The sequence below is a fragment of the Rhinoderma darwinii genome, chromosome 6 (assembly GCF_050947455.1).
Source record: "Rhinoderma darwinii isolate aRhiDar2 chromosome 6, aRhiDar2.hap1, whole genome shotgun sequence".
NCBI lineage: Eukaryota > Metazoa > Chordata > Amphibia > Anura > Rhinodermatidae > Rhinoderma > Rhinoderma darwinii.
The window spans coordinates 95,934,326-95,959,424 of NC_134692.1; the positions used below are offsets into that span (position 1 = coordinate 95,934,326).

At 42.0% G+C, this 25,099-nt stretch overlaps 1 protein-coding gene across 3 annotated transcripts in view; it reads right to left on the reverse strand.

The window, feature by feature from the left end:
• GTF3C1 (general transcription factor IIIC subunit 1) overlaps window positions 1-25,099 on the reverse strand; it is a 237,562-nt gene that overhangs the window by 70,217 nt on the left and 142,246 nt on the right. For all 3 annotated transcript variants that reach the window (XM_075830059.1, XM_075830058.1, XM_075830060.1), the window contains exons 22-25: window positions 24,991-25,069; window positions 6,620-6,793; window positions 3,576-3,733; window positions 3,337-3,479 (exon numbers count right to left, since the gene is read on the reverse strand). In XM_075830059.1, the coding sequence (XP_075686174.1) occupies window positions 3,337-3,479; window positions 3,576-3,733; window positions 6,620-6,793; window positions 24,991-25,069 (554 nt within the window). The remainder of the gene's footprint in view (window positions 1-3,336; window positions 3,480-3,575; window positions 3,734-6,619; window positions 6,794-24,990; window positions 25,070-25,099) is intronic.

The following is a 25,099-nucleotide window of genomic DNA, read 5'->3' on the forward strand; positions in this document are numbered from 1 at the left end:
TGTACGCACATAATACACGCCCAGTTGTACTTTTACTTTTAAACACGCCCAGTTGTACTTTTGCAAGCCTCATTTACATAAATACGAAAATGGTCATAACTTGGCCAAAAATGCTCGTTTTTTAAAAAATAAAAACGTTACTGTAATCTACATTGCAGCGCCTATCTGCTGCAATAGCAGATAGGGGCTGCAAAATCTGGTGACAGAGCCTCTTTAAACCTCCTATTTTGGATAAGTTCCAGGAATTGGTCCGAAGAGATCTGATTGAGTTACATACTACGGTAGATAATAAATCTGTTGATAATTCATCCAAGTGGAAACATAAAGCCATTTTTTCTTTGAAGAATAATGTAGAAATAACCATTAGATTAGCAGACAAGGGGCTATTGTGATCCTGGACATTGCGCTTTACATTAGGCTAAATTAGGAATTATTGTCGGATGGCAAAACGTATGATAGATCTAGCATCAATCCGACTGATTTTTTTGTGAACGCCTGTGCATTTTGTTACAGGAGGCTCTAAACTTGGGAGTCATGGATCAGAGGGAATGTGATTATATCTTTGTTGAGAAACCGGTAATTCCGATCTTTCATTCCCTGCCCAAGATCCACAAGGGTCGCTCCCCCCCCCCCCTATGAGACCTATTGTGGCAGGCATCGGTTCCCTGAATGAGAAACTTAGCGAGTGGGTAGATACATTACTGCAATCCTTGGTTACACGTTGCTATGGGTTTCTCCAGGATACCAAACACGTGCTATCGTCTGTACAGAATATTAAATGGCAGAATAATTTTGTATGGATAACTTGTGATATCCAGGCATTATATACATGCATCCCCCATCAATTAGCATTAAAAACTGTTTCATACCATCTAGATAGATATTCTAAATACTCAACAGATCTTAAAAACATTATCATTATGGCAACAGAGTATCTTCTCTCCTCCAACTATTTCATGTTTCATGAATGCTACTATATACAAAAAAACGGGCACAGCCATGGGGGCCAAATGTTCCCCTTCGCTCGCCAACTTATATGTAGCATGGTGGGAGGAATGTTTTCTATTCACTGACAGCAATCCTTTTGCTCTTGATTTAGTCTGGTACGGTCGTTACATTGATGATATGATTATCATCTGGTCCTCAGATGTGGCGATCATACCAGACCTAATCAACTAAATCAATAACAAACCATTCAGTTTGATTTTCACTTATGTTTATGATCGGAAACAAATTGAATTCTTGGACCTCACTTTGACTAGTCTCTAAACTGGAGGTACAGCTCAGACTGGCACTAATCACAAGCCTACTACTGGATATGCAATTTTGCATGGCAAATCTTGCCACCCAGAACATACCATTAAGGGTGTCCCGGTTAGAGAAATACTTCGAACTAAAAGAAACTGCTCGTCTGAACAGTCATATAGGGACAAAACTAATCAAATATGCAGTCATTTAAAGGACCAAGGCTATCCCCTGGACCCTAGATAGGGCCATTAATTTAGGTGAGGGCAGAAAACGTTGTATATACTAGAGCCGGGTTATACATTTTCTTCCAGGAGAGCGCCTACTTTGGGTACTATGCTCTCACCTAGCTTAACACATTTTTTATTCAAACAAAATACCTGGCTGTCGTCCAAAGTTTTTTTTTTCTTCCTTGAGGAGCAAATATATGTATGTGTTGCAACTATGTACATCAAATGAAAGCAGTAAGGAGTGCTGATCATTTCCTCCTGAATATTGTTCCTATGGCGTGGAGATCGCGGTCTACTTCGTGCACCTGGGAGGGTGAGCTGACATTCCTACTTTTATTTACTGCTTCAAGTGGGTGGAGCCTAACTGCTATCATGTCTTCTATACAAAACATACAGAAAAGAGGAGAATCCTGTTCTGCTATATCTATCTATCTAGTAGAAAAAAAGAAGAGCAGCACATATAAAGGCAAAGTATGCGTAGTTGTATGTGCACAAGCCTTAGGGCCTCAGACTCCAGTCCCACGTATGTATTTCCAAACGAATAGGCCGCACAACACGGGTTCCAATTCAGTGAAAAAAAGATTTATTCACCCATACGTCAGCTTGCTTTTATATATATATATATATATATATATATATATATATATATATATATATATATATATATATATATATATATATATATATATATATATATATATATATATATATTTATTTACGTTTTACTAGGAAAAAGCTAAATTGTTAAAAATAAAATTTGTTTTGTGTCACCATATTCTGAGAGCCATAAGTTTATTTTTCCGTCGATGGAGCAGTGTGAGGGCTTGACTTTTGTGGGCCAAGCTGTAATATTTATTGGTTCCATATTGGGGTACATGAGCCTTGATGATCACTTTTCAATCTATTTTCTTGTGGGAGAGGAGGTGACAAAGAAACAGCCATTCTGGCGGTTTAAATCTTATTTTTTTACTGCCTTCACCATGTGGGTTGAATATTGCTATATTGTAATAGTTCGGTTGCAGACTTTTTACATAGCTTTTGGGGAAAATTAGAAAAGATATATATATCTCTCACTTAACAGTTTATTACTTTTTTTTTTATAAGTTCCCCTAGAGGACTTGAGCCAGGGATCGTTGGCATGATATACTACAATACTAGCGTATTGCAGTATATCGTGATTTCTTAAGGCTCCTATTAAGCCCTATTTATCCCAAAGCTGCCATGATAACCATCGGCACCCCGGGAACGAGGCGTGTGAGGGGCAATGGGCCGTTGGCTCCCCTATTTTTAACTGCTTAGATGCTGCTCTCTTTATTGACCGTGCATTTAAAGGGGCTAAACAAATGGCATCCCGCTCGTTACAGGGCAGTGTTGGCTGTAACATATAGTCGACGCACTCAACTTATGGACCGTGCTCAGGTCGTGAGCCAGCACCATACCTTCCTTCCTGGCCTCCGCCGTATATGTACGGCCAATGTCGGAACGGGGTTAAATTAGCATGTTATTTGAAAGGTTAGTGTCCATTCAAATCGTATAACAGTAAAATGGGCTATCTACTTCCAATTGCTCCATCAATTAGCCAGATAAAACAAGCTGAAGGACCCAGCTCATCCAGGCATTAGATAGAAAGTCCACTGATTCCAACGGGCCCCAAGTAACGCAGCATTGCTACAGGGGAAATGTAGGCTTGCGGCCTCTTGAGAGATGACAGCTAATCAACACATTGTCGATGACTAATCACAAGGGTCTGTTGGAAAGCCCATTAAAATGTAGTGCTAAAATATTAACAGGTGGCCACTTGTCAGTTTACCAGGTTAAAAAATTTGGATGAAGGTTGTGAGCAAAACTTACTATAACTTACTTATAGTTTAGATAGGTCTGTGGGTTTTTGATTATGTATCGAGCTCTTCTTCCAATGGAGTGTGACGTTTTGTCGAGCGACTCATCCATGCTGGCATGCATAATATCTCTCACAACTTGCCAAGGAACAAAAGGTCTTTTCACCTAAGAAACAAAACAGAATACCAGAAAATAACATTTCTTTGTGTTTGTTGGTGCAGTTAGATTTTTTTTTATGCAGCTCCGGCAGTGAAGTATTACCTTTCGATTTAGAATGTTACTGGCTATTCTACAAAGCATTAGTAATCCATCTTCTTGCGACGTCCAGGCCACTCGCAGACGAGTCATTCTCTGTAGGGCACTCTGGTCAGCCTCATCATGGTATCGATTTCTCTTGATTTTCTCTTCATTTGTATCCTCTGATAAATTATATTTAAACAATGGAGTGTGGAAACCATATATATCACTTTTGACGTTGTTCCACAACACAGTACAAAATCGTTTGGAAACTTAAATCTGCACATCCAAAAAAGTATATTAAAACGTTCTCAACAACAAATTGTGTAAGTTGTACCACCGAAGCTCAAATACTTTACAGAACACCTATGTCCTCTATGGGACTGCCCTCCTCCTGCCCAAGTACTGTACATTTTGTGTATCCAGTAGATCTTCTTTGTTTCAGTAGGCTTTGCTAATTACTAACATTATATATTGTGCTACAGTTATGGAAGAAACCTTAGCATCTGTCTGATGGACCAGTAAGGCACCATGCACACGACCATGCCTGTAATTGCTCCCATTATTAAGTATGGGAACACGGTCCGTAAAATTAAAAAAATAGGACATGTCCTATTTTCTTCGGAAAGTTTCTACGGCATGGATACCTTCCCGTAAGTATACCGGAAGGTGACGGTCAGCCATAGAAATGAATGGGTCCGTAATTACGGGCAATTTTACGGTCGTGTACATGAGGCCTAAGTGTGCATGCAAAACTTTAACCCTTTCACTGCTAGAGTTATCTTTTTTTTTTTTTTTATAACTTTTGATCTTCTTGTACACACACCTTAAATTAGTTTTCCAGTTAAAGGCTAACTAAACATTTAACAAGCTTCTGACATGTCATAAGTTTTGATCGGTGGGGGTCCGAGACCCCAACCAATCGCTAAAACGAAGCGGCAGAAGCGCTCGTGTGAGCAATAAGCCGCTTAGTTTCGGTTTGGCTTTTCTAGGAAAGCCAATGTACGGGCACAATAGAAAGTCTATGAGCCCTTTGGAATTAAAGGGGTTATTTGAGATTCTGAAAAATCTAGTAACTGACTTGTATGTGACTGAATGCCACCACAGCTCAGAAGTAATTAGTTGAATGAGGTTTTGAGGCTGGAAAGATGCTGTGGGTAGGATTATCATGTAAAAGTACAATTCCTTTCTCCTCTCACAGACATTGCCTCTATTTACAGCTCTGCTGCTGACCCTGCACAATCTGCTGAGCAGCATGTGAAATACAACAGGGAGGGAGGGAGGAAGGAAGGAGAGCAGGCAGCAGAGGAGATAAGAGTCCTGTGATGTATGAAGTTTGGTTCTTCAGAGAGGGAGGGAGTGGAGGCGAGAGGGTAGATTACCCCTGTTCAGAATAGGAAACGTCACACAAGCCGGAGATTAGAACCAGCAGCCTGGTCACGTGACTGCATGTCAGACTGGCTAACAGAGACCTCACACCTACAGACAGCCCGTTAGTAAGTGATAGATCTTCCTGCATGTAAACCATCTGCACATCATTTTTAAAAACTGGATAACCCCTTTAAGTAGATTTCTGCATTGACTAATAAAATGTGTTCTGATTATTATCTAAGTCACAATTATAGAAAAACACAATCTGACTTAAAGAAGCACTCACACAATTTTTTATTCTCTGGCCCTTTGGAAAGACACATTATGTAATTTTTCTTACCGGTGTCTGTATTTGTGAGTTATTCACTCCCTTCTGGTCCTCAGCTGTGTCATGTGATCAGCAATAAGGCCCTCCAACTAGAACAGCGTCTCATGTGTGGACAAGAAGTCAGTTTCTCCATTCATTCCTATACGATTCACATTGAGGCTGTGATAGTAGTGAATAGAGAAACGGACTTCCTGTCCACACGAGACGCTGTGGCAGTTGGAGTCCTACTGCTAGTCGCATGACACAGCGGAGGACAGGAAGGGAGTGGATAAGGGCCTGTTCACATCACCGTTCGCTTTCCGTTCCGGGGTTCCGTCGGAGGTTTCCGTCGGGTGAACCCCGCAATGGAAAGTGAAACTACAGCTTCCGTTTCAGTCACCATTGATATCAATGGTGACGGAAACATCGCTAATGGTTTCTGTTCGTCACGATTCCGGCAGGTTTCCAGTTTTCCGACGGAATCAATAGCGGAGTCGACTGCGCTATTGATTCCGTCGGAAAACCAGAAACCTGCCGGAATGGTGACGAACGGAAACCATTAGCGATATTTCCGTCACCATTGATATCAATGATGAACTGAAACGGAAGCTGTGGTTTCACTTTCATTTTCGGTTGCGGGGTTCACCGATGTGAACAGGCCCTAACTCACAAATACAGCCACCGAAGAAGATTTACATAATGTGCCTTTCTAGTGGGCCGGAGAATAAAACATTTTGTGGGAGTTCTCCTTTAATTAATAACACCAAAACAGTAGTACTGTCCATGTCTCTTATTGAGCACATTAAAAGGGTTTTCCCACAAAGGACATTTATGACATATCCACAGTGTCATAAATGTCAGATAGATCCGGGTGCCACTTCTGGGACCCGCACCGCTCTCTAAAACAGGCCCCCCTAAAACCCGTTCTAGCTTTTTGTGCCCACGCTGCCTCCCGGCCATTTACTGATTACATGGTCGGGAGTTTCGGAAATAGCATAACTCACTGAGCTACGCTGTTTCCGTAACTCCCGCTAAAGGGTTCACTTACTTTTTCTCCATGCACTTAATTTGCTTAATAAGAGACATGAACAGTACAACTGTTCGTGTGTTATTAATTTAGTTAGATTGTGTTTGTCTAAAACTGTGACTTATAAAATGTGGTCTGTTATCTTAATAATCAGTGCAGAATCCAGGTCATTCCAAAGGGTTCACTTACTTTATCTTGCAACTGTAGCGGTTACTAATGTTATTTTAATGGTAATACAAACATATGTATCTACCCAAAGGGGGGGGGGGGGCGCACAGTCTTTATTTTTCATTTTGTAATGATATATAAAAATAAACAAAACAATTGAGTGTTATACAGGGCAGTCTTTTTAACCACACTTACTTTTTATCTTCTTTGTTTTTTGCTTTTTCTCAGTTTCTATCTTTTGCCTTTTTCGCTTCTGGCATCTCCCTCCCTGAACTCGCTTGTTACGGTTTGCTGTGGCTTCTTTTACCATCTGAACAAGCTCTCCAGTCTCCGACATACATATATCTCCAAAGACTTTCTTTTGGTCCCCTAAAACCCACAATGACAAATAACATTATGCAGGGATCAAATTATCTTTTAACTGCTATGTAACATATCAAATTCCTGGAGTAAACATCAGGGGAGCCCAATGTCTACATAATTGGGCCTGCAGAGAAACAATGCTGACCTTGATAAAAGTGATGATATATCACAACCTGATTTTAGAGGAAATACAGAAATAAATCATTAATGCTTAAAATTAGTTTATATGGTATTGTTTTTTTCTTATTTAGTTTTTTTTTTTGTTCCTGGTATTAAATATTCTATAGTATCATGGCAGGTATGTGCATATTCTATTATATTGCCACTGCATTTATTCTTTATACTATATGGTACATGGCAGTAGTCTGTACAGTCACGTGATTACTAATATAGCCCCAAATATACAGACTTCTGTACCAATTCTACACAGTCGAGTCACATTATTGTGACCACCAGCTAATATCCAGAGTAACCGCAGTGTGCAGCATGGACAGCAGCTAGACGGGCTGGGAGGGAGTCAATAAGGTGCTGGTAGGTTGTCTCAGGTATCTGGAGCCATGCTGACTGCAGTGCACCCCACATTTGCTGGAGGGTGCGGGGGCGGGGATCCATAGAGCGAACAAGACGATCAAATTGGTCCCACAAATGCTCAATTGGGTTCAAGTCTGGCGAATTAGGGGGGCAGGGAAGTTCTTCAAAGTCTTGGTCGTGCTCTTCCAACCACTGTCGGACATTTCTAGCCATGTAACATTTCGCATTGTCTTGCTGGAAGATTCCATCTGCCCTAGGGAAGACAAACCGCATGTATGGGTGGACGTGATTTGCAACGATGGATTCATACACAAATTGTTTTAGAGTGCCTTCCACATGGATAAGCGGGCCCAGAGAATACCAATAAAAAATTCCCCAGACCATAACGCTGCAGCCACGAGCTTGTGTTCTTCCAGCAATGGTTGCAGGGTGTTTGTTCTCTGATGTTTCTCGCCTGACACGCCAATGTCCATCCGTTCGATGAAGCAGAAAGGCAACACTTTCTCAATCATCGGTGGTTCAATTCCGATACTGCAAATGGAAGCCTTTTTTTTCGATGCACCTTTGTTAGCATAAGAGCAGTGACCATCTGTCTGCTTCGAAGCTCCATACGCAGTAGGGTTCGCTGAACTGTTTTAGACACACCTCTGGTAGCCCCCTAGTTGATTTTTGCAGTGAGCTGCTCCACTGTAGCGTGTCGTTCGGCCCTCGCGCACCTACGTAGCGTACGTTCACCTCACACATCATCGGCACGTGGTGCTCCGCAGTTTCCACGTCAGTTATTCCCAATGGTGCCATTTGTCCACTCATGATACACTTACCACAGCAGCACGTAAACAGTTCAAACTGCGCTGTTTGGGAAATACTGCCGCACATGGCCCGAAAGCCAATAATCATCCCTATTTGCAACTCTGATAAATCGCCCCTTTTACCCATGGCAATAACGATTGATATGTGTTCAGACAGCCTACCGCACACCATATATACCCACCAAGCCAGCCCAAGACACATCCGTTCCTTAATGGGCTACCGACACGAAAGGTAGGACATGGTCATAATAATGTGACTCGACTGTATTTATAATACATGGCAGAAGTCTCCAAGTTCATATAGAGGGTGGGGGCAAGACCCAAGCAGCCACAGGAAAGCAGTGTGCTACTGCAAGCCAGCAGACAGAGTGATAAGCTACCCAACAAGTCAGCAGGACAGTCAGAGGCAGAGTAACACTGTGGCTTGCCCACAAGGTTTCTTCCTCGTGATCATTCACGCTAAGGTCACAAAGAGACTAGCAATATCAAGAATTCAAAACATAAATTTACTATGCTTCAATATCGTCGTAATATATATATGTATATAATATATATTTATTTATTTTTTATTATGTATGGAAAAACGTAGTAGAACATAGTTTAACTGAACTTCGCCCATGTGAGTTTCGTACTTATATCACAACCCGAGCATCAAGCAGAGCACTATATATGGGACACGAAAGCAGCAACACATTTCATGAAAAAGTCATGTACAGCAACGGAACCCCTCCCAAACTTAAATACTGGCCAATTCAGGAATCCAAAAGATCAGAGTAGAGGCCCGCACTCAATTATCTCGGAGGCAATAGGGACAGGGAGGAGGAATTCCAAACATCCTAGATCCTCTGGAATTTGTGGGGACAGCCTCTATGAGTATCTACCGTTCTCTCATATGGAATTGTCGCGTTTATCAATTGTATCCATTGGGCACCGGTAGGAGGTCTAGCTCCCATCCATCTGATTGCAATATCTTTTCGAGCAAACAAAAATGATTCCCTATGGAAGATCCTGGTATAATGTACCCATATCAACTCAACTAATAGACCCAGAAGACAAACCTCAGGGGTAAAAGGCACCGGGATCCCCAGAAGAGATGACAACTTCGATATTACATCCCCCCAGAATGACCTAATATATGAGCAGTCCCATGCCAGAAATTCATTTTGAATCCATTTTTTTTTAAACACAATTTTTTACCAGAGAACCGCAACTCAATATTTATTGCCCAGGTTTTGCAGATTTTGGAAATATCCCACGTGGCCCTAGTGTAGTAATAGACGGAAGAATCGGCCTCAGAAGCAAAGTAGCACCTAGAGTATTTTGGGGCCTTCTTTTTATTAGAATATATTTTAGGCACTATGTCTGGTTTGAAGGGCTCTTGCTGTGCCAAAACAGTGGAAATCCCCCAAAAAAGTGACCCCATTTGGGAAACTACACACCTCAAGGAAATTATCTAGGGGTATAGTGAGCATTTTGACCCCACAGGTTAATTGCAGAATTTATTGGCAGTAGGCCGTAAAAATTAAAATCTAAACTTTTTAAAGGAAATGTAGGTTTAACTATTTTTTTTTCATTTCCACAGGGACTAAAGAAAAAAAAAAAGCACCACAAGATTTGTAAAGCAATTTCTCCCGGGGAAAAAAAAATACACCACATATGGTCATAAACGGCTGTTTGGACACACAGCAGGGCTTAGAATTGAAAGAGCGCTATTTGGATTTTGGTCCTCAAATTTAGCAGGAATGGTTTGCAGAGGCCATGCCGCATTTGCAAAGCGCCTGAGGGGACAAAACAGTGGAAACCCCCCACAAGTGACCATTTTGGAAACTACACCCATTGAGGAAATTATCTAGAGGTATAGTGAGCATTTTGACCACACCGTTTTTTTGCAGAAATTATTGGAATTGGATCGTAAAAATTGAAATCTACATTTTTTCAAAGAAAATGTAGGTTTAGCTCATTTTTTTTCATTTCCAGAAGGACTAAAAAATAAAAAGCACTGCAAAATTTGTAAAGCAATTTCTCACAAGTAAATCAATGCCCCACATGTGGTCATAAACGGCTGTTTGGACACACTCCAGGGCTCAGAATTGAAAGAGCGCTATTTGGCTTTTGGTGCTCAAATTTAGCAGGAATGGTTCGCGGAGACCATGTCGCACTTGTACCCTGAGGGGACAAAACAATGAAAACGCCCAAAAAGTGACTATTTAGGAAACTACACCTCTTGAGGAATTCATCTAGGGGTGTAGTGAGGATTTTGACCCACACGGTGTTTCATAGAATTTATTAGAATTGGGCAGTGAAAATAAAAACAATCCATTTTCTTCAATAAGACGTAGATTTAGCTCAAAAGTTTACATTTTCTCAACAAATTAAGGAAAAATAGAACCCAACATTTGTAAAGCAATTTCTCCCGAGTACAGCAATACCCGATATGTGGTAATAAACTGCTTTTTGGGCACACAATAGGGCTCAGAAGGGAAGGAGTGCCATTTGGCTTTTGAAGTGCAGATTTTACTAGATTGGTTTCTGGGCGCTATATCACATTTTCAAAGCCCTTGTGGGACCAAAGCAGTGGAAACCCCCCAGAATTGACCACATTTTGGAAACTACACCCCTGAAGGTATTTACCTAGGGGTGTAGTGGGCATGTTAACCCCGTAGGTGTTTTGCAGAAATTAGTGTGCACTCGATGTTGCAGAGTGAAAATTTGATTTTTTTTCCGTAGATATGACAATATGTGGTGCCCAGCTTGTGCCACCATAACAAGACAGCTTTCTTATTATTATGCTGTGTTTCCCGGTTTTAGAAACACCCTACATGTGGCCCTAATCTTTTGCCTGGACATTTGACAGGGCTCAGGAGTGAAAGAGTACCAACGAAATTGAGGCCTAATTTGGCGATTTACAAAGTATTGGTTCACAATTGCAGAAGGTCTGATGTGAAATAATAAAATAAACCTCTGAAAAGTGACCCCATTTTGGAAACTGCACCCCTCAAGGCATTTATTAAGAGGTGTAGTGAGCATTTTCACACCACAGGTCTTTTCCATAATTGATTGCGCTGCAGATGGTGCAAAGTAAAAATTAAAATTTTTCCCTAGATATGCCATTTCAGTGGCAAATATGTCGTGCCCAGCTTATGCCACTGGAGACACACACCCCAAAAATTGTTAAAAGGGTTCTCCCGGGTATGGTGATGCCATATATGTGGAAGTAAACGGCTCTCTGGGCATGCTGTAGGGTTCAGAGTGGAGGGAGCACCATTTGGCTTTTGGGGCGTGAATATGCTTGGTAGTAGATTTGTTTGAGTATTGCTGGTGTTTCCGTTTATAATGTGGGCACACATGTTAGCCGGGCAGAGTACATCAGGGGCATAGTCAGGTGGTATAATAATTGGGTTCAAAAAAAGTTAAATAATCCATAGATGTGTGTTACGCTGTGAAGCAATCCTTTCTGCACAGGCCGGTGTCGTTCTGATAAAATGTTCTTCCTTATCCCGCTTTTGGTCTACACTCCGCAACTTTGCAGTTTGGGGAATTTGCTGGGAAGTGTTGTCCTGGTATAATACGGGCGCCCTCGCTTCCAGCAGATATGTTAGGGCCCTACCCTTGCTAGCTCTCTAATTTTAGGACCTTGATAATTTGCCTCTTGAAACTAGAAAAGTCACCCCCAGGCCAGCACAACTGCATATTTTTTTATTTCCAGACTTATGGAAGGCTTAACCAATTTTATATTTTTATAGACATAGTGATATGAGGGCTGTTTTTTTGCGGGACGAGCTGTAGTTATTATTGGTACCATTTTGGGATACATGCGACCTTTTGATCACTTTTTATCCCATTTTTTGGGGCAAGGGACCAAAAAACTACAATTCTGGCATCGTTTTTTTTTTTTTAATACAGCGTTCACCACGCGTCATAAATTACATGTTAACTTTATTCTGCGGGTCAGTCTGATTCGGACGATACCGAATTGATAGCACTATGTTTTACAACTTTTTGCACAATAAAATTACTTTTGTAAAAAGAATGTATTTTTTCTGTCGCCAAGTTCTATGAACCATAATGTTTTAATTTTTTCATCTACGGAGCTGTATGATGGCTTGTTTTTTGCGAGACGAGCTATAGTTTTTATAGGTACCATTTAGGGATACATGCGACTCTTTGATTACTTTTTATTCCAATAATTGTAGGGCAAAGTGACCAAAAAACTGAAATTCTGGTAGTTTTTTACGCTGTTCACCGAGTGGAATAAATAACATAATATTTTTATAGTTCAGGCGGAAACGGACGCAGTGATATCAAATATGTATGGTTTATTTTTTTCAATAATAAAGGACTTGATAACGGAATAAGGCGATTGTGTTTTATTTTATTACTTGAAACTTTTATTATAGGTTTTAAAACTTTTTATATTACACTTTTCATCCAGTCCCACTAGGGGACTTGAAGGTCCAACTGTCAGATTTTATGTTTTTCTAATACCTGAGCCGTTGGCTACGGAAGCCTATCAGGTTCTGCTACTGGGAGGGTCCATGAAGGCTTCCCTACTAGGCATACCGTGAGGCCAGTATTAGGCCTCCAGTTGCCAGTGCAGCCACCGGAACCCCAGTAATTTCATTGCTGGGGTTCCGAAGAGCTGCGAAAAGCTTAAATGCAGCGATCGCATTTGAGCGCTGCATTAAAGGGGTTAATGGCGGGGATCTAAGCTAATTTCAGTCCCCGCCATTACAGCCGGATGTCAGCTGTAAGGTACCGCTGACATCCGGCGATGGTGGCACCGACTGAGCCGGTGTCCACCATTTGTCGTATGAATGCGGCAAAATGCGGGAAGCACTAGCTTTCCAAGACGAATCCATACAACAAATTCGGGAAGGGGTTAAATATCTATTAATCATCATAAATGTGTGTAAATAATTTTTAATTAAGGCGGGATTCACACGACCGGGTCGCGTCCGAGCCAGAGTGCCGGCCGGTAAAATCGGCCATTCTGCCCGGCCGGTGTGCATAAAGTTATGCATCCGTGCCGGGCAGATCCGGACAGTGACATCAGCGGCAACTCCTGAAGGGGAATCCCCATGTGTTCGTGGATTCCGCTTCAGGAGTTTCCCCTGATGTCACTGCCCAGATATGGACAGAGACATCAAGCGCTCTGTCCAGGAGCGGAATCCCCGAACACACGGGGATTCCGCTCCTTCAAGGAGCTAAAGTGCGGCTAGCACATAGCAGAGCGGGGAGATACCTCCCCGCTCTGCTATAGTGGCGTCGCTACAGTAGTAGCAGCCGCAGCAGCAGCTGCTGCAGCTGCTAGCGGCGCCATCAAAGGTGTCGCCGGGCCAGGGCGCTTTTAAAACAAGCAGGAGAAGGGAGCCAGCGCAGGGCTCCCTTCCACCTGCTGTACACCCCGGCCCTGCCACACCGTGTACAGCGATGCCATTCGTCAGAATGGCATCAACTCCTCCTCCTCACATGCACTCTGCGCTGTGAGGAGGAGGAGATAGAGCGCAAGTGCCGGAAAACCCGGCCGTCACTCGGGACACATCCCGGTGATGGCCGGGTATTACCCGGCCCCATAGACTTCTATGGGAGCCGGGCGGCCGGGTACCCGAGCGAAAATAGAGCATGTCCTATTTTTTGACGGGTGGTTTTCCCGGCCGTCAAAAAATCGGTCGTGTGAATAGCCCCATTAGGGGTCTATTATTCCTAATGCAGCCGGGTGCCGGCCGATTTATGAACGGCCGGCACCCGGACGGGAAACCCTGCCGTGTGAATGAGGCCTAACAAAATAAAAAAAGGTGGGGAATATAAGGGTGCTGTCATGGAGGGTTTACTAGAAACTGAATTACCGTTAAGTCTAATTCTATCTTCTCAAGGCACCTTCCATGATAGCACCATAGGAGAATTCCCAAATAATAACAATTGGTTTAGGGAGGGGGGGGGGGGGGGATTACAGCTTGGAGAACTTTCCTACCAAAGAAAAGATCCTTACTAGAAAACAGATTTAATCTGTAATGTTTTGTAAAAGTGTGAACGGATGACCGGGTTGTTCACTGGATGCATCTGCTCTTTCTGCCGGGATAATGACATAGAGCATGTAGCGTGGGCCTTCAGATGATCTGGAGGGGGGGGGGGACGGACGACATGTGGAGGTTTTGATAAGCTACACAGATCGTCCTTTTAATCCATTTTGCCAGTGTATTTTTTGCCTTCTTTGCCTTATTAGGACCATTAAATGTAATGAAAAGATTAAGATCTTTCCTCCACGATTTTGTGGACCCAATATATTATAGGATAACTCTGCAGACATCTAGTGTGTGAAACATTTCTTCCTTTTTGTTTGTTGGATCTTGACAAAATGAAGGAAGAACTACATCTTGGGACATGTGGAAATTTGACATTACCTTGGGAAAGAAGGTGGGATCTGGATGAAAAATAAGTCTATAATCTAGGATTCTAAGAAAGGGATCCCCAATAGTGAGGGCCTGAATTTATCCTACCATTCTAGCGGTGGTTATAGCTACCAAAAAAGCTGCCAAGAGAGATGATTTATGTTACAGGCAGATATAGGTTGAAAAGGGAGGCCTCTCAATAGTATGTTTAAATCCCAAGGAGGAAGAAATACAGAAGGTCTGGGAGATTATCTAGATACTGCCACAAAGAATCTTTTTATCCATCTATGGAAAGCTAGATATTGATAAAAAAAAAATTACCCATAGCGGATAGTTTAACTTTTAAGGTGCTAAGATTTAATACTTTTTCAAGGCCTCCTGATTGCAGAAAGTCCAATATCTGTGCAATATTAGGATGATGAACATCAGGAAAGGAATCACACCAGGATAAGAATTTCTTCCAGACTTTCCCATAGATGGCGTTTTTTGTAGGGTTTTTAGGACGGCCTCTGACAATCCTTTGGCTTTTAGTATCAGGCCTTCAGAAGCCAGGCTGCTAAGTGGAATTTTTGCGGCCCTGAGTGTAGAATTGGCCCCTGATAGAGAAGATACAGGATCTTATTTATTTATGTTACTTATATAGCGCTGTACAGAGATCCTCTTTTTTTACTGTCCCCATTGGGGCTCACAATCTAAATTTCCTATTGGAAATATGTTTATATGTTTTTGGGGTGTGGGAGGAAACCGGAGTACCGGAGGAAACCCACGCAAACACGGGGAGAACATACAAACTCCATGCAGATGTTGTCCTTGGTTGGATTTGAACCTAGGAACCCAGCGCTGCAAGGCAATAGTGCTAACCACTGAGCCACCGTGTTATCTTCAATTACTTTTTGGCCATAGAGGAGCGATCAAAATAAGATTGTTTTTCTCTAGCCTGGGTGTAAAGGATCTGCCAGACACCGCTTCTGTGTCGACGCCCGTGGTTAATCAGTCTGCATCTGCTCCTAGGTCTGATAGAGTGACTCGATCTGCTACCACTCAGGCTGGTAAGCTGAGGAGTGTGAGAACCTATCACAGCCTGGCCAGACGGAGCTAGCTCCTGCCCTCTGTCTATTTATACCTTCATTTCCTGCTCTTCCTTTGCCTGTGATTCGGTCTGGTTTCCTGGCTCTGCTGTTCCTGCTAGTACTATTGACCTCTGCTTCAAATTGACCCTGGCTTTACGGACTACTCTCCTGCTCTGCGTTTGGTACCTCGTACACTCCTGGTTTGACTCTGCTCGTTCACTACCCTGGCTGCTCACGGTGTTGCCGTGGGCAACTGCCCCATTTCCCTTAGCTTCTGTGTACCCTTGTCTGTTTGTCTGTCGTGCACTTATTGAGCGTAGGGACCGTCGCCCAGTTGTACGCCGTTGCCTAGGACGGGCCATGCAAGTAGGCAGGGACGAGGGCAGGTAGATTAGGAGTGAAGGCATATGCTAGACTGAACGACCATTTGTTAGCTAGCGCGTCTAACCTTATGGATTTTTCTTTGGGGCTTAGAGAAACAAGTTTTTGAGTTTTGGTTTTTCCCTGGTTGGCAAATAGATCCACTTCCAGTACACCCCACCTGCTAGTAATCTGAACAAAAATCATTTGGTTCAGGCACCACTCTGTGGAATTTACGGCATTCCTGCTCATAAAGTCTGCCTGTGTATTTAGAGTCCCTTTTAGATGGAGGGCTGAAATGGACCAGAGTCTTGGTTCTGCCCAGTAGAATATTTGTGAGGCCAAGAGTTGGAGATTTCTATGTTTTGTGCCTCCCTGGTATCTCAGATATGCCACCGTAGTTATGTTGTCTGAATATACGCTGTGTGGGCCTCTGACTAGTTGTTCTGCTGATCTTAGGGCCTCTAATACAGATCTCAATTCTTGAAAATTTGAGGCGTGAAGGCTTAGCCTCTGAGACCATGTACCCTGGAATGTTCTTCCAGATACCACTGCACCCCATCCTAGTTTGCTTGCGTCTTTTCTTGTCCAGCAGTAGGGAGGATTTGTTGCATTTTGACAGGATCAGGGCCTGGAGATGATTCTGGAATGAGCCTGAGACCAGGGAACCGCCTGAGTGCATGAGGTCATTGATCCCAATATCAGCATTGCCTCTCTTATGGAGACTTGTCTTTGACACTTGAAGTTGGAAATTCTTACTTTCAGGAATAATTTTTTGTCGTGTCAAAAACGACATTCGTATGTGAGAGTCCAACTAGATTTCCAGGAATATCTTTTGTCCCTCTGGAGTCATGTTGGATTTTTCCCTGTTGATGATCCAGCCTAAGTCCTGAAGTGTTTGACAGGCAAGATGTATGTGACTTAAGTATTTAAGAAGGTGCTATTAAAAGAAGATCGTCCAGATATGGAATGACGTTTATCCCTAAATTCCTGAGATAGGCCACCACTTCTACCATTACCTTGGTAAAAATTCTTGGTGCAGAGGAGATTCCGAATGGGAGTACATTGAACTGGTAGTGGTAAATTTTTTTGCCCTGTTGGACTGAAAACCTCAGGAACTTTCTATAGATCGGATGTATTAGAATGTGATAATGTGTATCCTGAAGATCTATAGTCGCTATCATGAAGTATTTCCCTACCAGCGAAATTGTTGACTTTATTGACTCCATCTTGAACTTGTGGTATACCACAAAATTCGTTCAACGGTTTTAAATTTATGATTATCCTGTCTTTCCCGTTGGGTTTCCAGACCAAGAAATGCGTGATTAGTGGCCGAGACCTCTTTTCCTGATGTGTACTAGAGAGATCACCTTCATTTATAATAATTTTTGTAGGCCATCTGACAGATGTCTGAAGGGTAAAGGATGGTGATGGGTTATGACCATTTTGTTTAGGGGGTAGGAGGAGGACTCTATTTTGAACCCTTCTAATATGGATTTCAGGATCCATTTGTTGGAAGATGTTTTCCCATTGTGAAACTAATTTTGAATTTCTGCTTCCCTGGTGTCATTGTCTATCTTGGTTAGGTCTGTTCTGGTTAAGGAAGATATTCTTTCCTCTTCCCCCTTTGAGGTAGCTCCACCTGCCCGATTTACCTTTTCCCCTATAGGATTGTTGTGGATTACGAAAGAGGCAAAAAAAACATTTTTTTGGAACTCTAGGTTCAGGAAGGGTTTTCTTTTTATCTGATGCCTTCTCTAAAATGGTATCTAGTTCTGGACCGAACACATATTCTCCTTGAAAGGGTATAGCACACAGCTTGTTTTTAGGCAGTGGATCTCCAGACCAAATTTTTTGCCACAGTGCTCTTATTGTGGTGTTGGAGAGTACACTAGCTCCAGAAGCAAATTTTATGGCTTCTGCTGAGGCACACGCCAAAAAAAACGGCGGCTTTGGAGAGAAGGGGGATTGATGCAATAATGTCTTCTCTAGGAGTGCCCTCTCTGAGGTGAACCTCAAGTTGATCGAGCCATCTAAACATAGATCTGACCTCACAGGTGTCACCGATATTCATCTGTACTAAAGCGGAGGTAGCTTCCGAGGATTTTTTTTTAGGAGACTGTCAGTCTTCCTTTCTAATGGTTCTTTTAGTTGGGAAGAGTCCTCAAATAGGAGAATAGTCTTTCTCCTACCTCGGCCAACTGAATATAAATTTTTGGTATTTCAGACCTGGATTTACTTTCCTCTTTGCCAAGGGGGAATCTTTCTCTAATTTCATGAGGTATGGAGATCTGTTTCTCAGGAAATTTCCATTCATCCTCAATAAATCCTTTGAGGTTTTTATGTATAGGAAATAGTTGTTTTCTCTAGGTTCTTAGGCCCATAAACATCTCATCTTGGACAGAGCGTGATTCTTGGACTTCTTCCACCCCCATTGTACTTCTCACTGCCCCTAGCAAGCAGTTCGACCATAAATTCAGATGAGAAATAATATTTCTCTTTTCTGTGGTGTGGCGAAAGATGCAATCTCTCCGTCCTCTAGTACACCTGATACTGAGGGAATATAACTGCCACCTTCAGAACCGGAATACTCTTCCACCATGATATTTTGTTTGGGTGTGGGAGGGGGATCAGTTAGGAGGTATTCGAGAAAAGGATATCATAGAGGATTGTATCTCCTGTTTGACCATCCCTTTAATTACCTCCAGTAAAGATGGCTGCTCATCCCTGATAAATTTTTCTATACACATTTGACAGAAGTTCTTATTTGAAGATCATTTTTTAGTGCAAATAGCACATCTACGAAACTGGGTTTCTTTTTTAGGCTTTGAAGGGGGCTCCTTTTCCACCTATACACAAGAAATAGACACGATAACAGGATTAAGCCGGTATGTTGTAAGAAAAAAACCAGATCTCACCCCCTTCCCTGGGACGAACTTACAGCTCCAGAGGCCACTCAAAGTTCAGAAGAACCGGGTTTAAGTGTCGGATAATCCATCCTAAGGAAAGACTTTTGACAAAACCCCAACAGTTGTCAGTTAGAGATTCTACCGGAGAATGAGCCCTCGTCTAGGAGACCTTGAGCCAGGTGACCAGGATTAGCGTGGAGAAATCAGACAATCCCGAAGGAGGGAGATTTTCTTGACTTCCTGTAGGCCGTTAATCCCTTTTTCTGGGAAAGGAGATTCCATGTGAATCTTCACTGACGCTAGAGGTGGGCGCCTCCATTTTTTTTGGAGCATCGCCGCTACACTGGAAGTGCGTCATGCCGACCGGAAGGGACTATGCCAGCGTGCATTTCATAATGGAACATACGCTAGGCCTAGAGGAGTCAACGTAACTTCCTGCGTGGCTGTTTGTAGAGGAAAAGTGGATGGATCCAGCGCTGTGGTAATTAAAAAGAAACTTTTTCTAAGTTTTAATTTTCTTCATTAAAATTGGATCGGTAGCATATTGATGATAATGTCCTGCAATGCTGGGAATATAGAATGGAGGTAGATAGCCTACGCGTTTCGAACGCTGTCTGCGTTCTTATTCATGGCTTGAAGTGGCAGTAGCATGGCTAGGACTCCAGCCAGTACCAACCCCAGCTGTACCAGAACAACGCAGGAGGGATTGTCGTAGGTCCCGGAGCCAGAAGGGAACGGGAGCAGCACAGAGGAGTAGGTAAGACCAAACCCCCGCTGCCTGTTGGATCCAATTAGTTACTAGGCTTCCGTGCCACCAGCCCGGAGCAGGTAGTATCCTCTTGTTGCCAGATATAGACAGGAAAAAAGACGGAGGAGGAATGGTGAGGTGGGGCTATTTAACCTCTTGTGCTTTTTCCTGTCCGTATTCGAGGCGGGGTCCTACCTCCTGTGGTGCTGTCATGGAGGGTGCCTTGAGAAAAAGCCAGTGAAAGGAACTGGCATTACCCAAGTGCACACAAAATTGGGCACAATTAAAAACATTGATCTAATACATACATCTCAGAGCATTTTCCTCCCCAAAACATACATTTTATTCAACCATTTCATAGTTATAACTAGCAATATGGCTGCCACTACAGCTCCCGGTTATCAAACAGCTTTCCTAGAAACCTGAATGGCAAATCTAACTAGTTACAGCAATACAACCATAAATCTGTCGAACAAGAACAGTATTCAAAGCGAATGCTTTATCAAGCAGAACCAGTGTCATTTAAACCGGTTTGTGAAAAAACCCAAAGGGGTATTCCGGTTTCAGCAAATGAAGTTCATTCATTGTTTATCAACGCCTCAGTTTTCATGATCTCTACTACTCGTCATTAACCCCTTAGTGACCAGCCTATTTTAGGCCTTAATGACCAAGCAATTTTTTTTTTTATTTATCCATCGTCACATTCAAAGAGCCAGAACGGTTTTATTTTTCAGTCGACATAGCTGTATAAGGACTTTTTGCAGGACTTTTTAATGGCACCATTTTGGGGTACATATGATTGATTAACTTTTATTAAAGGGGTTGTTCGGGTACGGACAACTGATGACCTATCCACAGGATAGGTCATCAGTATATGATCGGTGGGGGTCCGACATCTGGACCCGCACCGATCAGCTGCCTCCAGGCACCAGATGTCTATGCCGGAAGCAGATGGTTCAGGTCACAAAATAGCGGCCGAGCAGCAGTACTATAGCTCTGCTCCTATTCAAGTGAATAGGGATAGAGTTGCAGTTCTATGTAGCGGTCGGAGCCTGCTTCCGGCTTGGAACACTGCATACCCTGCATAACATCCGGCGCCCGGAGGCAGTCAGAGCAGATGATCGGTGTGGGGTCCGGGTGTCGGACCCCCACCGATCCTGTGGATAGGTCATCAGTAGTCCATGCCTGGACAGCCCCTTTAACTTTATTGGGGGAGTAATGGAACAACATCAGAAATGTTGCCATTCCTTTTTGCATCTCAAATTTACATTCTTTACCGTGTGGTATAAATAACATAATAACTTTATTCAGCCGGTCGTTACGATTATGGCGATACCAAATTTAAATAGTTTTGTTATGTTTTACAAAAAAAACACTTTTTTTTGTGTTGCCATATTTTAAGAGCCATACCTTTTTATTTTTCGGCTGACATAGTTGTAGGATGACTTATTTTTCGAGGGCCTTTTTCTTAGTATAATTTTTGGGTGCATAAGACTTTTTGATAGCTTTTTATCAGGTTTTTTAGAAGGCTGGATGAACAGAAAACAGCAATTCTGGAATTAGAAACTTTAATAAACTTCTTTAAACATGTTTTCAGTCCCACCAGGTGGCTATACTGTGCGATATTTTGATTGCTTTTATAATACACTGTATTGCAATGTATTATGCCTGTCAGTGTAAAAATGACAAGCATCTATGAGGCAATGTCTTTGGCGGAGCCGAATAAGCACTCACTAAAGGCAGACCTGGGGGCCTTTGTTAGGCCCCCGGCTGCCATAAAAACCATCGGCATGCCATGATCACGGGTGTGCGATGAGGTGAGAGAGGGACCCACCTCCCTCTAAAACCACTTCGATGACGTGGTCGCTATTGACCAGAGCATCTAAGGTGTTAAACCAGCGGGATCGACGCAGATTTTCGATCTCGCCCGCTAGACAGCCCGATACCCGTGCCAGGCTTATGTCACAGAGCCGCCTCTTCACGACGCTGTGGCATAAGCACCCTTAATGGCCCCATGTCCTGCTCATGTGATGCTCACACAGGAACACAGCTCATTACAGCTACAGTACAGTAAGGGTATGTTCAATGTAAATTTATGCTGCGGATTCGCTGCGCATTTGGACACGCTTTGAGGCGATAACTAAATTCCTGCATTTTAAGGACAATAGTCGCTGCCACCCCCAGATGCCCCAAATTTTGACCGGCTCTTCAAAATAAGGCCAATAATTGACCATTATTGTGAGACATTTTCCAAATATTATACCCCTATACAAAATATTGCGGTGGATAAATACTTGTTTGTTTTAAGGAAAGGCTCAGGTTTAGGAAGTACCTTCCAAACAAAAGGGCCCGGTACGGTATTAAATTATTCAAAATCTGTGAGTGCCACCAGTTATACCCATCACTTCACAGTTCATGAAGTAAAGCACTTTAAAATTGACCCCCCTGAATGCCCCCCCATCCTAGTAGACAGTGGGAAGATTGTGTGGGACCTTGACATCAGCCTGCCTTTGGTTTGTACAGATATGTTGGCAGTAGGGATATGTTCCTACAATTTCAGGAAAAGCTAATCAAATCCCTGTTATTTGCTGACCAGGAAGAGGAGGGTAGTACATCTAGTAGCATTGTCAGCAGTATTGTTCCCAGCCAACATTTCAATGCAGAAGTCCCCTCACTGAAAAAAACAAAAACCAGCGGCTCCAAAAAAATGCTGCGCGTGCTCAAATAAAGGCATCAGGAAGGACACAAGATATATATGCGAATCATGCCCGACAAACCCCAGATTGTGTCTTCAGTGTTTTAAAATTTACCACACTTCTTTCGATTTCTAATTTTCTTTTTGTTTAAATCTTAAAATGTACTACCCCTTCCATCTTGCATATTGGCCATAACATTTTTTTTTTTCACTGACCCCCTTTGCTTATTGTAATAATAATAAACCCACAAAATAAACTAAATATTCTTACTATACCCAGTACACTAGAACACGTAGGCAGCTGGAATAGTAATGGAGGGAGTGTTCCTCTCACCCTGGTTGCAATGCTGTGTGAGAGGATATAATGCAGAATGGATGTATGACCTCAGGAAAAAAAAAAATGTGTGTGGACGTTCAAATAAATTTATTTTCTGGGCTGTATTTTATGGAATAGTGGGTAGGTTGGCAGTGGGACCTGCCATTACACCTGCCTGCAGTGTGGAATTTCCAGGCTGCCCTCTTCACAACTAAAAATTCTCACTATACCCCTAGATTAATTCCTTGAGGGGTGTAGTTTCCAAAACTGGGTTACTTCTGTGGAGTTTATAATATTTCTACAGCTCAAATCCTCTGTAATAATGGCACAATGTGCTAAATACCACCATAGTAGGCCTCAAATATTGCATAACGCTCATTGTCTACTGAGCCCTACCGTATACCTAAACACCAGCCTACGTCTACTTATGAGGTGTTGCCGTACTCGGTAGAAATTGTGTCCGAACTTTTGGCATACTATTTCTTCTATTACGCCTTAAGAAAAAAAAAAAAATTGGGATTTTTCATGGACCATTTCTAACAAACACCTGTGAGGACAAGTTTACTAGGACACTATATTAATTTCTTTATGGGTATAGATTCTAAAATAGCATCATTTTTGGGGCTTTCCACTTTGATACCTCAGGGGCTCTGAAAATGCAACATGCCGACCTAAAACCATTCCAGCAAAATCTGTGCTCTAAAAGCCAAACAGCCTCACTGTGTTTCTATACAGAAGTTTACGACCATATATATTTCCATGTTTAGGGGAAATTGCGTAACAAATTGTGGGATGTTTTCTCGCCTATTACTTCTTGTGGAAATGTAAAATACGGGGAAAAAGTGAAGCTTTAGTGGAAAAATTGCAATTTCTCATTTTCATGGGCCACTGTTAATAATTTTAATGTAACACCTGTGGGGTCAAAACGATAACTCTACCCCTAGATAAATTCCTTGAGGGATGTGGTTTCCAAAATGGGGTTACTTTTTTGGAATTTCCATTGTACTGGTACTTTAGAGGCATGGTGCCTAAAAACTAGTCCAGCAAAATCTTGCCACTAAAAAGCGCTCTGTCCCTTCTGAGCCCCGCCATGTGCCCATACAGGAGTTTACAACCACATATGGGGTATTTACGAGTTCAGGAGAAATTGTGTAACAAATTTTAGGCTGCTTTTTGTCCTATTACCCCTTGTAAAAATGAAAACTTTGGGACAAAATCGACATTTTAGTTGAAAAAAATGTCAACTCCAAATTCTTATTTGTATGGTAACTTCTATGTAACAGATGTGGGGTCAAAACGATGACTATATCCCTAGATGAATTCAGTGAAGGGTGTAGTTTCCAAAATGGGGTAACTTTTTGGGAGTTTAGTTTGTACTGGTACTTTAGGAGCTTAACGAATGTGACATGGTGCCTAAAAAAATCCTAATAAAATCAAGGATTTCGGAGGACTGTGTTTTAGTCAACTGGTCGCACCAGGGCCATATATGGGGCATTTCTACAAACTGCAGAATCAGGATAATAAATATTGAGGTTTGCTTTGTTGTTAACCCTTGTTTTGTTGCACAAAAATTAATACAAATTGATAATCTGCAAAAAAATATAAAAATTTTAAAGTTCACCGCCATGTTGCTTTAATTACCGTGGAACGCCTAAAAGGTTATCAACATTTCCAACTGCAATTTTAAATAATTTGAAGGGTACAGTTTCTAAAATGGGGTAATTTATGGCAGTTTTGTATTATGTAGGTCCCGCAAAGCCAGTTCAGAACTGAACTGGTCCCTAAAAAATAGGTTTTGTGGATTTTCTTGTAATGTCCTAGAAATATAAATGAATGTTGAAAAAAATGAAACCAACATAAAGTAGACATATGGTAAATATTAACTATCAACTACCTTGAGCGATATGAATATCTGTCTTACAAGCAGACTAATTGACATTTTGAAAATGGCTAATTTTTCACAAAATTTTGCATTTTTTTATGAATAAACACAAAGCATAATGCCCAAAAATTTTCTACTAACAAAGTACAATGTCTCATGAATAAACAATCTCAGAATCACTTGGATGGGGAAATGCATTCTAAAGTTATTACCACATAAAGTTACTAATGTCAGATTCGAAAAATAGGGCTCTGAGGTTAAGGCAAAAATTGTCAGCGATGGCAAGGGGTTAAATGGAATGGAAAACCTGCATGTGTTATGCAGGGATTTTGCTGCAGATTTAACCCCTTCTACATTTTTCGCACAGAAAATCTGCAGCATTTCTGTCTCGTGTGAATGAGCTGTCTCATCACATGACCAGAATACAATTAATAGGCTTGCTGAACCCAAAAAGCCCTTTATGGTTATAATGAAATCACAGTGAAGTATTTTACCTCTTGAGCCGAAGGGTAGCGTATGCTTGTTTAGGAAGGTCTGAAGTCTCATAGTAAGACCGTCTTGTGTAGATGTATTCTAGAGAGAAAAAAAAAATCAAAACTGTGC